Source organism: Tetrao urogallus (assembly GCF_951394365.1).
Source record: "Tetrao urogallus genome assembly, chromosome: Z".
In the NCBI taxonomy this organism is placed as follows: Eukaryota; Metazoa; Chordata; class Aves; order Galliformes; family Phasianidae; genus Tetrao; species Tetrao urogallus.
The window spans coordinates 53,032,023-53,044,960 of NC_136816.1; the positions used below are offsets into that span (position 1 = coordinate 53,032,023).

A 12,938-nucleotide genomic window follows, 5' to 3' on the forward strand; every position below is an offset into this window, starting at 1 on the left:
ACTTAATGTATGCTAGTGAAGTTCATAGTAGATATTTCTAAGATAGAATTTCAGTCCTTTGAGGTAATCAGTGATATTGTTTCCTATGAATTATGTGAATCACAACAACTTTGAACTTTTTTTTTTATAGCCCTACCTGAACCCATCCTTCCATCCCTCCAAAAAAATTACCCTGTAAGTGTTTCTTATGTATTTACTACATCATGTATGTATATTGAACTACTTATCTAAAATACATGAATTCTTAAGTGTCTGTAATGGGTTAAACAGTTTGTAAGCCTGGTCATTGATAGAATAAACTTGATTGTAAAAAGGGCAATTTGCTTCTTTTGATAATTTCTTTAATGAGAGCAGCGTACTTTATAAGAGAAGTTTTCACTCAGAAATGTGTGCTAATGACAGCTGCTGATCTAATTCTCTCTATGGTGAACTGAAAATATCCCTGTATCCCTTGACTGCTATTTCTTAATAAGTTTAGCAGAATTGCTTCTGTCCAATTGTGGTATTTCAGTTTTCTGTACCTTCCAACAGCTGTTGAGTTGCCTGATGTTTTTTATTTCAGAGACTGAGTAAGATATGTTTGAGACATCTGTAACCTCACAATACCTTAACAAGAAAATGCCGTTCTGGCATAGCATTTGCAGCTGTATCCAGATAATATTTTGTTGATTTTAATCCTCTGTAGAATTACTACTGTAATTAGTGAGCTTTTATCTAATCCCTTACCTAAAAATAATAGCTGATCTCTTAAATATTTGTTTGAGGACAGAAGAACTATTGCTGAGTAGTCTAGTGTCATCATTTATCTAGAGAAATTCCTTGTGCCTTCCTCCTAATTTTCAATTCAGTTGCTCTCTTTAAAATTTTTCTTTATTTGTTGTTGCTGTGTCTTGATGTCCCTGTAGAGGTATGCTTTTTTTTTTTTTTTTTTTTTTTTTTTTTTTTTTACTGTTGCTAATAATTATGTGAAGATAGTGTAAGAAAGCTGCACTTTCTTTTGCATATACTCCCTGTAATGCTGTAAACGGAATATTTCACGATGCTATCATTGAGAAAATACTGTGGTGTCAGCCATCTTAGATAATTAGGATAATCGAGATGCAGAAGAAGTCTTTGAGCTAGTAGTAAATTAAAGTTTTATTTATTCCTGTTTTGTAATCCTTCTTAGATATACCTCTGATAAATTTTGGTGGTGTTTATTTTTTCTCCGATTTTTGCAGTGCCATGTATCTTCTAATCTCTTCATTGCTGTGAACAGTAATGTTCAACAGATGCTGAAAAGCATCTAAGACTGTTTTTTAGTTCTTGCATGTTTAGCTTTATCTCCTGAATTTTTTTTAATTACTAAATTTGCTAATTATGTTTGCCTGAATTTTATATGCTGTAGTATTTTGAGTCTTGGTAGCATGTAACTTAAAGAAAACAGCTGTGAGAGTCAGTAACATATACTTGTTTGCAATAATGATTCAAATTGTAGTGTATGAACTGTATAAATGTCTTCAGAGTACATTACAAATATTAACGATTAAAACAAGTAAAGCAAAAATATATACATATATATATATATACAAAAATATACCCATGACAATACCATAATTCTGAAAATGCTGATGAGTGTATAAAATGCAAGTTTTCACCTGCGAAAGAGTTAAATCATTTGCAGGTTCCTGTGTTTCCAGAACACTGCTGTAAGAATAGCATTTTTATCCTGTCTCAGCATAAATTTTTGTTTCTTATCTTGCCTTTAGAAAATATTAGTAAATATTATAAGATTAGTAATAATATTAAAAGAGTACTCTAAATATGATTGCCACAGAACTGAACCAAAACTGTGGATTAAGATATTAAAAGAAAAAAAACATTCTGGAAATTTGCAAATACATTTTCCATTTACTCTCCCAATTAGCAATGTAGTTAAGTATTTAAAATGTGCTGCAAAGTTACAACCTCTGAAAACTGATACTGAAAAAAAAAAAAGAAAATGAGAAATACACCAAAATGATTTTGGTCTTATACACTGTAGTAATAATTATAGAGCATAAGCAAATGCCAATTGCCAAAAAAAAAAAAAAAAAAAAAAAACCCAAACAAAAAAAACCAAGAGATTTCTTGTGATTGCAGGTGATCAAAACTGTGTCTCTGTCCTAATACTGCACATAAAAACTGCTTCTGCAACAAGCCACCCTCCTTAGTCTGTTTTTCTTCAGAAATCACAATTGCAGCTCTTTCTGCAACCTGAAAATACTTATGTGCTTTGAAGGAAATTACTTGCTTTAGATAATTGGTGCCTCGTAAAAGTCACATGCTTATCTTGAATGAGAAACAAAAAGCAAATTCTGCGACTCAATATATCACTATCACATATGTGAACAGTGCGAAGTCCTGCAGTGCCGCCAGATCTGCCCACCTGTGCATTCTGTTGCCGTGTGGCATCTGGTCCAGCTGGCACCAAGCTGACTTTTTGCAGAAATGCTGAAGCATATCATACACAGAGTTAGATTCTGGGGATTCCTGGTTGTCCAGCCAGATGAGATAAATAAGAGTAGCCCACAAAATGCATCAGTCTGTCCTGAAGTTTATACAGAACTTGCTTCTGTGTTAGATTTTCACAGATCGTCTCTGGAGATCTGTAATATCTTAGGTCGTTACTGCTTCTGAAAAAGAAATGTACTTAACTTAAATGCCACATTCTGTATTCATGTTTTTTGTGTGTAGGTTCTTTTTATTCTTTCACATAGTTTGGGTAAAGAAGACACTACTGCTATCTTTGAAATAATTATATGGTAGAGTGCAGGCTCGTATTAGAGCTAGTAGGTTTGAGATACAAGCTTATGCTGTGAGAAAAAGCAATCAAGTTGTCTTCTTGGATTGAGTATTTCTATATTGCAGTTATGGTAACTTGATTATAACTGCATTATCTTCACCTACACTATGTTAGTTCAGCTGCACCCAGCTTGGTGTAGGCTATCTTCTTCAGCCTCTACTCATGTTGTTCTAAAAGCTTGTAAATGCAAGTCTAGTTCAGAGATTGTCCCATGTAAAAATTCTTGCACCTAGATTAAGGTTGTATGTGTGTTTGTATGTACATACTCTGATTTTATTTTGACAGGAATCTTTTGATCCTACTATGCAGCTGCATCTTGTTCATCAGGCACCATGTACCATTCCTCCTTACCTCTCAAAAAATGAGTCGAGTCTCGGTGAACTGCTAATAGGCTTCTTCAAATATTATGCCACAGAATTTGAGTAAGTAATAAGCTCATCTTAGTGTTTTAGAATACTTAAAAGTTTTCATTTCTTCAGTATATAATCATTTATGATACTTAAACAGTAAAGAACAGTAATGCAGGAGTAATAACTGACAGCAGAAACAAATGAAAAAAAAAAAACACAGAAGGAAAATAGGAATGTTAATAGAGTATTTGATGTCTTTTTGTAACCCCAGCTTTTTATTCTGTCAGATAAGAAATTAAAAGCAAAACCAGAAGAAAACACGCATGAATATCTGGCTAGGTTTCCCAGCATTCAGTGTAAAATATTTAAATAATGGAATGATTATATTTAGCCTAAAAAGGTAACAATTATCTTTAACAAATCCTGTTTGAAAACTGTGTAGAGCTGAGAAGTCGGGTTGGGAGATGTCACACCTAATGCAGTAACTTACGATACTTTCAACTCTTCCTACTACGGAAATAAAACTTAGTTTTACTGCTGTCTTGGTCATCTCTATATCCCTCTTAACTTTAATTCCTGTTTCAATATGAATAGAGTGTTTGCTTTGAAGTTTTCAAAATTCCATGTAGTTTTGTAGAACTGTGAACTGGATGTGGAAGGAATACCCAAATTATTGCCCTTGTTGATGAAAAGGCAGAAAGAAGTGTTTCAACATTTGTTGTGTGTGTGTGATAGTGAGCCAGTAAGAATAAACTTAGTGCCACACAGTATATGATAACTTTGCTCTGAGGTCGCTGATAGAAAGTGGTAGAAAGTGGTAGGTGGGAATATGGATGAGTTTAATAGACACAACAGGAGGCTGTTAGTCGTATTTTTCATTGAGCTATTGTTTTTTATTGCTACAATCAATGTATTTTTCACTCTTTTCCTGTAGAACATTTACTAGTCTTATTATGCACAGATATATTTTTTTACAATTTTATTTCGGATGATACAGCTCTGAAGTCAAGTCACATCTGACTGACCTGTACTGTGCCAGTTATTGAATTGCAATGTGTTTGGTTAAAAAGATTACCAAATAAAACACTACTTCAGTTTTCATAAAAGTGATTCTTATAGATTTCCATCTGTGGTATAGGACACAATACTCCAAAGTTTAATACACAGGATCCATTTTGCTGAAAGAACTGTGTATAATGGTCAGCAGTAATCGTATATGAAGATCATCATTTTGAACAGAATAAGTAATTGAAATTACTTGCCTGGATTGCTTAGCTGATCAACTGTTGCATGCATTGGTTACGAAGATAAATCAGGGTTGAGATGCATTATTTTAAATTTCCCCCTCAATCTAGCAAAGGCCAATTGATCTTTCAGTTAAAATGTATATTTTATTTTACTTGATGCAGTGAATAATACTTGATAGCAGGATGGATCTAAGGAATATGGCCAGAAGTCATTTTATCACCTTGTGTTGTTCAAATATACTGCAGGTTACCTTGTATTTGTACGTTGCTCCTTTCCACTGTCTTTTTCTGAGCTTTTTGTTGTGTATATAAGAAGTTAATTTTTTTCCCCTTTCTACTGAAATTGTGATGTGGAAGTTCCTGCACAGATAAGACTATAAGGGCAAAGCTTATACAGTTTATCAGCACATTTAGAAATTATCTTGCTTGATAGAGTTGCTTGATATCGAGCTTGTAGAGTTCAAATCTGCATGATGTTTCACATGATGCAGCTGGCTATATGTATGCTTATAACTCAGTTTTCACTGTCACTGTTAAAGCTCTGCAGATCAGGGAGGGAATGTGACAAAGTATAAAAATGTATGGAAAGAAATGTACTGGAAGAAAGTATTTGCAAACTGGTCCCTGTTTACCAGGCCCTCCTTAAAAGAGTGTCTGATTTCACTTCTACCTTCACTCAGTGAGTGAAGGCAGCAGGTTTCCTCTTGGCTGCCGTTTTACATACTAAGACATTGAAGTAAGGCCTTGCTGCAATGAAAATACTGTTAGGGAATATAAAGACTGTCATCTTTAGGGGACTGTGCTGCTTTTACGCTTCTTGTTTCAAGTTAAGATTATCCTTGGTTAAGTTATATTTGGTGGACATAATAAAAAATGAGCTACACTGTCTTGATAAAATGTAAAGCACAATTCCTGGCAGCTCCCTTTAGAGCACAATTAGGTAACAAGGTGATCATGTTCTTCAATATGTTTGTAGTTTGTACGCATTTCATAAGCCAAAGCTGCTTACAGGAATGGATGATAGTAATGCTTTGGAAAATGCAAGCTTTTAACTCATACATAGGCTTACACCTGGTTTTCTATCAAATTCTTGCTTTCTGTATGTGGTACGCATACATGATATGGGCTGTCACGCCAGAAATAACTGGTGACTGAGATAGCTCTTCAAATAATTGTTGTTAGCCTGTGGATTAAAATACAAGGATGTAGAATATTCACTTGGCATTGGCAATTGTGGAGTTGTGTGCAAGTCAAAGTGGTTAAAATCAATAAATCATTTGCTGTTGGTAATTCACTTCTAATTCATGCTGATTTTGGTACCAAGGCAGGGTTAATGAAGATTTAATGAGATAAACTAATTGTTTTCATCTTCTTATACTACTGAGCCAGTATAAGTGTTTTTATTTCTTGATGAAGGAGAAAGCCAAGTTTAACCTAAAGAAAAAAAGAGATCAAGAGCAAAAGTGTGTTTTGAGGTGAAACAGTACTTCAGCCGGATAGTTGAACTGCCTGCTTCTTCCAGTCACAACCAATGTTCTGGAGCTGTAGTTTTTCTGTGATAATCCAGTTTCTTGTTTTTTCCCTTTGTGTGGGTTTCCTTTGTTTGTTTATTGTTGAAGAGCAATATACATGTTCTGTGGGATTACGGCTGACTTTTAACAGTGACTTTAATCATGAGCTGTACTTGAGCTAATTTGCAGAATCTGTAGGCACAGACTTTTAGCTAATGTAAACTATCTTATCACGACTAACTGAATGCCTTTATGTCAGCTAGTCTAAGATCTATGCAGCAGAGTTCTTCCAGACTTATCTGGTGATTTACATTGCCTGTATCTTTGCGTTATGTCAAAAGATCCATACAAGCAGGAGATCCAGTCAGGTGTACATAACACCAGTTCAGCTAGCAGCATGCTACCCAGTTATTTCTTATCCCAGTAGTTGGGGTGTATCGTGATCTGTTGTTGGAATTTCAGGCTTTTTGCTGTGATAAGGCATTTGTCTGGTCTAGTCAAGAACAACTGAAAAACGGCTGCATAGAACTGGTTGAGAACATAAAACTGTAAATGTTGCTCTGGTTGCCATTATGTTTGGCATATCACTGTGCCAAGCCTCAAAAAGATTGTTGTCTAAACTGCACTGCTGTTCCTGTTTCAGTGTGATCATTTCTTTTGGTTCCATGGTTGTAAAACTGCAGCATGCAGTAGCTTACATTCAAAGGCTGCTTTGAGTTGTTCTAAATTTTGTGCAGTTACAGAATATCTAAATTACCACATATATAAGATATTAGTACTTTCTAATAAGCTTCTTGCACTGGGAAAGCTCATCTGTAAGCATGCTTTCTTTTTCTATCTTGATCACTGAATGCGCATTAATGAAATGCTTTGTCTTCCTCTGCTCTTAACTCTTTTTCCCAAAGAAATATCTGAAAAATTTCTGAGACTGTAATTTATTTTGAATTTAGAAATAAATGCAGGACTCCATATTCAAGATAACATGCAAATCTATGATGTTCTGTTTTGCAAATGTTTTCATAAATATACTAAAGTGCTTGTGGAATTCTTTCTTGTTTCCTACAAAGCATTCCTCACTTTTGTATAGTATTTTACACTAACTTTCTCATTACTGTAAAGTACTATAACATATAGGCTTGAGACAGAGCAGTAAGACAGTTTATTAATGTAAACAGACATTATTCATTCAGAATTAAGAGTTTAAAGGTCTGCAATTTCTTTTCCTTTTCCCTAGTTGGAGCCATCAAATGATTTCAGTTCGTGAGGCCAAAGCTATTCCAAGACCTGATGATGTTGAATGGAGAAACAAATATATATGTGTAGAAGGTAAAATTTAAAGCTACATTATCATTTTAACTACTGAGACACTAAATCAATCACTTAAATATGAGCACCATAAAATTTAATTATGTGCATGTGAAATATATGTATGCAGTAAATGAAGTTTAATCAGTGTAAATAGTGTTGGAAACAGTCTTACTGAAAACATTTGAGAAGGAAGCTTTAAGTTCTGTAGTGTTTAAAAATAGTTCCCCTGACCTTTTCTTCAAGAAGACTCATTGCCCTGTTACTTTTGGCACAGTGATTCAGGCTTTGACAAGGAATGGCCTTTATGGACAGTAATATGCTTGGCTGCTCTGTAAAAATAGTCTTCAGTTTTGCCAAGATTGATCTTCTGAAAAAACAGAGTGGACCATATTCAGATTCCTCTGTAAGAATATTCTTTGTTCTAGTAACGCTTTGGCATTTCATGTCTTAGCAGTAAGTAAATTATGCATACGTTGATCCAATTGCAGCTACTATTTTTGATGGGCTTTTGTATGTGCAGTTTCCACAGACAAAGTGTGATACCCTCCAGAACTAGAGGTGAAACCCAGGCTGTGTTTTGGAGTCACTGGTCTTGGCACCTGTAGTTCAAGCTGAACTGGGAATTAGCACAATGCAAGAACCTATTTCTTGTTCTCTTGTTGCCCTTCAACTGCCATCAGTAGTCTACATGGAGAAGGTGAAGACCAGACCAGGGAAAGTGAAAATAACAGAGAAGGATTGTGATGTTAGAGCAGAATATGAAAACAAAAGTAGGGAAGGGACTGGGAACTGTCACGTAGGCTGGAAAGAGTTAGCACTGTGAAGATGAAAGAAAACAGAAAAGTGAGAGTCAGAGTGCAGCAGGTGAAGGCAAATTTGCAGGACAGGAGCTGAAAAGCAACATGGGGGCAGAAGAAGTAGAATTAGAAGTATCTGGTTTAGGACACTGAGGTAAGAAGTGAAGGTTTGAAATGTGGAAGGTGGCTTGGGTCCTAGCTTTACATAAATAGGAGACTATTAGGATTAGGACTCCAAACATTGAAGTTTTTGGAAAAAAAGATTACTGGAGCTTGGATATGAGCCAAACAGTATGGCCAGAGATGTTGAGAGACTGCAGAAATCCTGTAGTGGAGGGGATAGGCGCAGTAAGGCAGAAAACCTGTGATTTAGATGCAGGCATTCCTCAAGATTTGTGGCAGGATGGATGTACATCCTGTATGTGTGCATGCAGTTTTATGTGGTTGTGCTATTCTGTGCGGAGAAGATTACCTACAGGTGAAATCAGTTATTATGTGGCTGGAGCTGTAAATCATATTTATGTCAATGTCAAAATCATATGCCATGTGAAGCCACGTGGTGAAATTCCTGTCCCTTATGTGGACATTTGGAGGAAAAAAAAAAAAAAGGAAAAAAGAAAGAAAAAAGTCATGCGAGGAAAACAAAAACCAAAACCAATAGTTGTAGGGTAAAATACACTGAAACCTACGAAGAAGGCTTCACGTTTGACTTCGCTGTCTCAGAGCTAAGAAATGTGAGAATTCAAAAATATCTGTGCAGCTGAAGTGATCTGGGATAGCGTTGTGCAGAAATTGCTGAGACTGTGTTCTGAATGTGGGAGGTGGGAATGCTCAGCAGCTGTGCCTTCTGCTGTCACATGATGCTGATGCTCTGTGTTACAAGGCGGCTGCCTGTATCTTTCAGGCTTTCAACTTTTTCATGGCATTTCAGTGTGGTGGAATAAGATTCATTTTCTATGAAAAAAGAATATTAGCATACAAAACAGCCATTTTAGAACAAAAAATTGTGTTTTAAGTTTTATTGTCTTGAGACTGATTCTCACTTTGTTTCTGCTTTTTGAGAAACAAAATAGCAGAGGTGCTCTTTTCAAACAGTTTAAAATTTGGCTGGCAATTACCACTATAGGGATAGAGAGAACACTGCTTTTACTGGTGCATATTCCTTGTCAGAATCTCTAAATTGATGGTGATCGTTCTGTTTTGAGGTTATGTCTTGTCTGTATCGAACAATATAATACGTTCTCTTAAAAAAAAAAAAAAAAAAAAAAAAAAGATAAGATTGGAAATGCTCAAAACCTGGTAATTTTATGAGAACTCAATTAGCAGTCACTTAGGGAAACAGGATCGAAAGCTTTCTATGCTGTATCTTATTTGTTCTTGTACCGGACATTAAAAATAACAATAGAAATAATTCTTCAGGGTTTGTTTTGTAGCAGTTTTGGAATTTTATGATTATTTATGTTTTCATTTGAAAGAACAATGTCTCTTTAGCCTTTCCCTCAAAAATTGGTGTTCAAGTTGTATTACATTCTTTTCCTTTTAATATTCTCAGCGTGTGAACAAAGTAACTTATGATGGAGTCTTACTGTACAGATGGTTAGAAAATGCAAAGTGGTGTAAATAGTTGCTGATTGCAGAAGTATTTCTACTTTGCTTCAGGGAATGAATTTGTCTGCTGACAGCTAGTAAATGCGCAAGAATAAAGGGAAGATGTGAGTCAGTTTTTTGTGACTAGGAAGAGTGCCTTTTCCCCCTGTGAGTTAAGGAAGATTGTACAGCTGTGGTCTTGTTAATTCACAAAAATCTCACTTGGCTCAAAATAAATACCTAAAAGATCCTGGCATTAAAGGAGCAGTTATCATCATGTGTAAGACAAACAAAAGAAGTACCATACTGTTTCACATGCTAAGGGATGTGGAATTCTTTGTAGCAGTAGGTCAATCTAACCAATGGCATCTTTGGTACTAGAGGACTAGGTGATTCACTAATTTAATTGACAGATTTTTGTTTCAATCAAAATTGTTTGATTCAAAAATAAATCTGCCGTGTAAACATACATTAAAACCTTTGTATAGCTAGCGTGAAGAAGAAAGTTAAAGAAACTTCCCAAATGCAACATTTACTGCTTGAAATTATTTATTTGATTTAAATAGGTTTCAGTAATAAAACTACAGTGCCACAGAATATATTCCAAATTTCAAGTCCCAGTCCACACAATGTTGTAATCCCTCCTGATGTCTACTTAGTGCTTTATTTTACCTTATGTCCCTACCTGAATAAAAGCAATTCACAACCAAGTGTTGTAGTTTAACACAAGTTAGGTAGCCAGGCAGCACACAGCTGCTTTCTCATCCCCCCCGTTTCAATGGGGCAAGGAAAGAAAATACAATGAAAAAAATTCTTGAGTGGAGATAAAGACAGCAGTCAGTCATTCATAAATTACCATGATGGTCCAAACAGACTCAGTGTAGGGAAGATTATTGCAATTTATTGCCAATTAACAACAGGCTAGAGCAGTGAGTTGAAAGAAACTGCAGATGCCTTCCCTTTATTCACTTTCTCCTACCTCCTCCCCCAGCAGCAGGGTTTGTGGTCAGTTCATAACTCTATCTCTGGCACTTCTTCATGGCCACCTTCTGCCTCTGCTCCATGTGGGACAGGATACCATCCTTCTCTATCTGATGCTGTGTGGGCTCCCCACGGGCAGCAGCTCTGCAGGCACAGCTCCACATGGCTCCGTCCCACAGGGCCCTCCCTCAGGAGCTGCTCTGGCACTGTCCCACGGGCGGCAGCTGCCCCAGCCCTCCCGCCCCACCGCAGGCTGCTCCCCACGGGCTGCTCCTGCGGGGTATCCGTGGGCCGTGCCTCCTCCGGGCCTCAGCCACTGCTGCACTGTGGGCTCCTCTGTGGCTGCACGGGAGATTTGCTCCGCGTGGTGCCTGTGGGCTGCAGGGGGACGGCCTGCTCCTCCGTGGGCCTCTGTGGGCTGCAGGGAGCTGCTGCTCCATGCCTGGAGCACATCCTGCCCCCCTCCTGCCCAGGCGGTGATGGCTGCAGGGCTGCTTCTCTTACATCTCCTCACTCCTCTCTTCCAGCTGCTGTTGTGCAAGGTTTTCCCCTTTCTTAACCTCACTGCAAGTCCCTGCTGGAGCAGCTGAGACTGGCTCTGATCTGACATAGGGTGGTACTGGGCTCTGCTCACAGAGGTCTTCACTTTTCTGATACCAAAGCCTTGCCATGTAAACCCAGTACACCAAATAAACAAAAAAACAGTATGCATTTTTATGCTTTGCTGGCTTTTTTAGGACTTTAATACATTCCAGCAGTCTGAAATATACTTGTTATTTAAGTAGTTTTCTAGTAAGGCAACAAAGACTTAAGAAATCATTTTTCTACTGCATCATAATACGTAATTGTTTAGCAACTGTTATTTTTCCATATGTTAGGAAGTTTTATCAGGAGCAAATAGTACTTTAATTAAAAAAATGTTCCAGAGGAAAAAAAGGAAAACATTAAAAACCGTATAAACTTGTAGTCTGATAGCTGCAAACTTTAGAATCTGTTGTTAACTTCTGAATAGATATAGATTCTTACAGCCATTCATAAAAATCACATCATACCCTAAAAAGCGATATTTTAATATTTAATATTTATTTGTATTTCACTGAAACTGTTGCATGAGATGAATCTAATGTGTAGTAAGTCTTAAAACATTTCCATATACAAAATCTTATTCTGATATCATAGACTAATACGCAGTCACAGATAATTACTGATGCATGAGTTCAGCGCAACCAACATATTGTGCTTTGCAAGAAATAATGATTTCACAGTATTTGTGGTTTACATGTTAGAGTGCTTAGGATTTGAGACTATTCTGGATTAATATTACACAAAATCAGATTTGAAAAAGAAGCTGGAATCAGCTGCTTAAAAACCTCTTGGGAAGAAATGGTACGTTGACTTTTTCCTCCTCATTGCTAGCTCTGTGAAATAGAATAGCTGTAGGTTTTTTTTAACACTTTTAATGTTTGCCTTTGATCTTGCAGAGCCCTTTGATAGGACAAACACTGCTAGAGCTGTACATGAAAAACAGAAGTTTGATACTATCAAAGAGGAATTTTTTAAGGTAAAAATAGCATCCATTTTATTTTTCTGGTCACTTTGGTTTTCAAGATAGCTAAACAAATGATAGTTATTGTGCTTGCCTAATTCTGATTGTCCTTATATCATGTAGTGTGTATAAAGTGCACTTGATAAGTACATTCAGTATAGTTTGCATATATTACACGTATGGGTACTTCATGTTTGTAAACCTACAAAATAGAATATACATATACATATGCATAAATAAAAAACTTCTAATCTTCTTTAGGAAAATAAAGTAATGTAAATATGGCTCACTGCTATTGAGTGATATCTTTTCCTGTGACTTTAATTGCACACTGTGGGTAAAATGAACTGTGCGTTAAGATAGGAGGGCCAGTGCAATTATTCCCAAGTTCATGATCTAAAAGATGTGACAGTTGTGTCTTGGAATCCACAAGAATACTGAAGAAAATGTTAACAGTAACTTTAAAGACACAAATTCTGCAAATGACAGAGTATAACTGCCTGTATCACTAGTTTTGGTATGTGTGCTTTTAGGACAATTATTTTGCAGTTAGAGAATTGATGTAATACTTAAATAATGTGAATATCTGTCACAGTCTCCAGAAACACAAATCTGCTCTCTACTTGAAAGGATGTACCTTTCTCAGTAGTCCTCTGCATTTTGTGTACTTCTCAATTATTTTTCTCTGCATAAATAAATAAATATCTTTCCTCTAGAGGAGAAAAATATCAAATTTATTTTCGTGGATCTGTGAGGCTTACTGCTTAAAAGGATATTTAAATATTGA

General features: G+C 36.2%; 1 protein-coding gene across 1 annotated transcript in view; it reads left to right on the plus strand.

Annotated features, from left to right (window-relative positions):
- Positions 1-12,938, plus strand: part of TENT2 (terminal nucleotidyltransferase 2) — a gene marked incomplete at both ends in the record, with an annotated part of 37,702 nt that overhangs the window by 24,643 nt on the left and 121 nt on the right. Inside the window, 4 exons of the mRNA XM_079548476.1 lie at positions 131-174; positions 3,110-3,246; positions 7,167-7,258; positions 12,087-12,166. Coding sequence (XP_079404602.1) covers positions 131-174; positions 3,110-3,246; positions 7,167-7,258; positions 12,087-12,166 — 353 coding nt within the window. The remainder of the gene's footprint in view (positions 1-130; positions 175-3,109; positions 3,247-7,166; positions 7,259-12,086; positions 12,167-12,938) is intronic.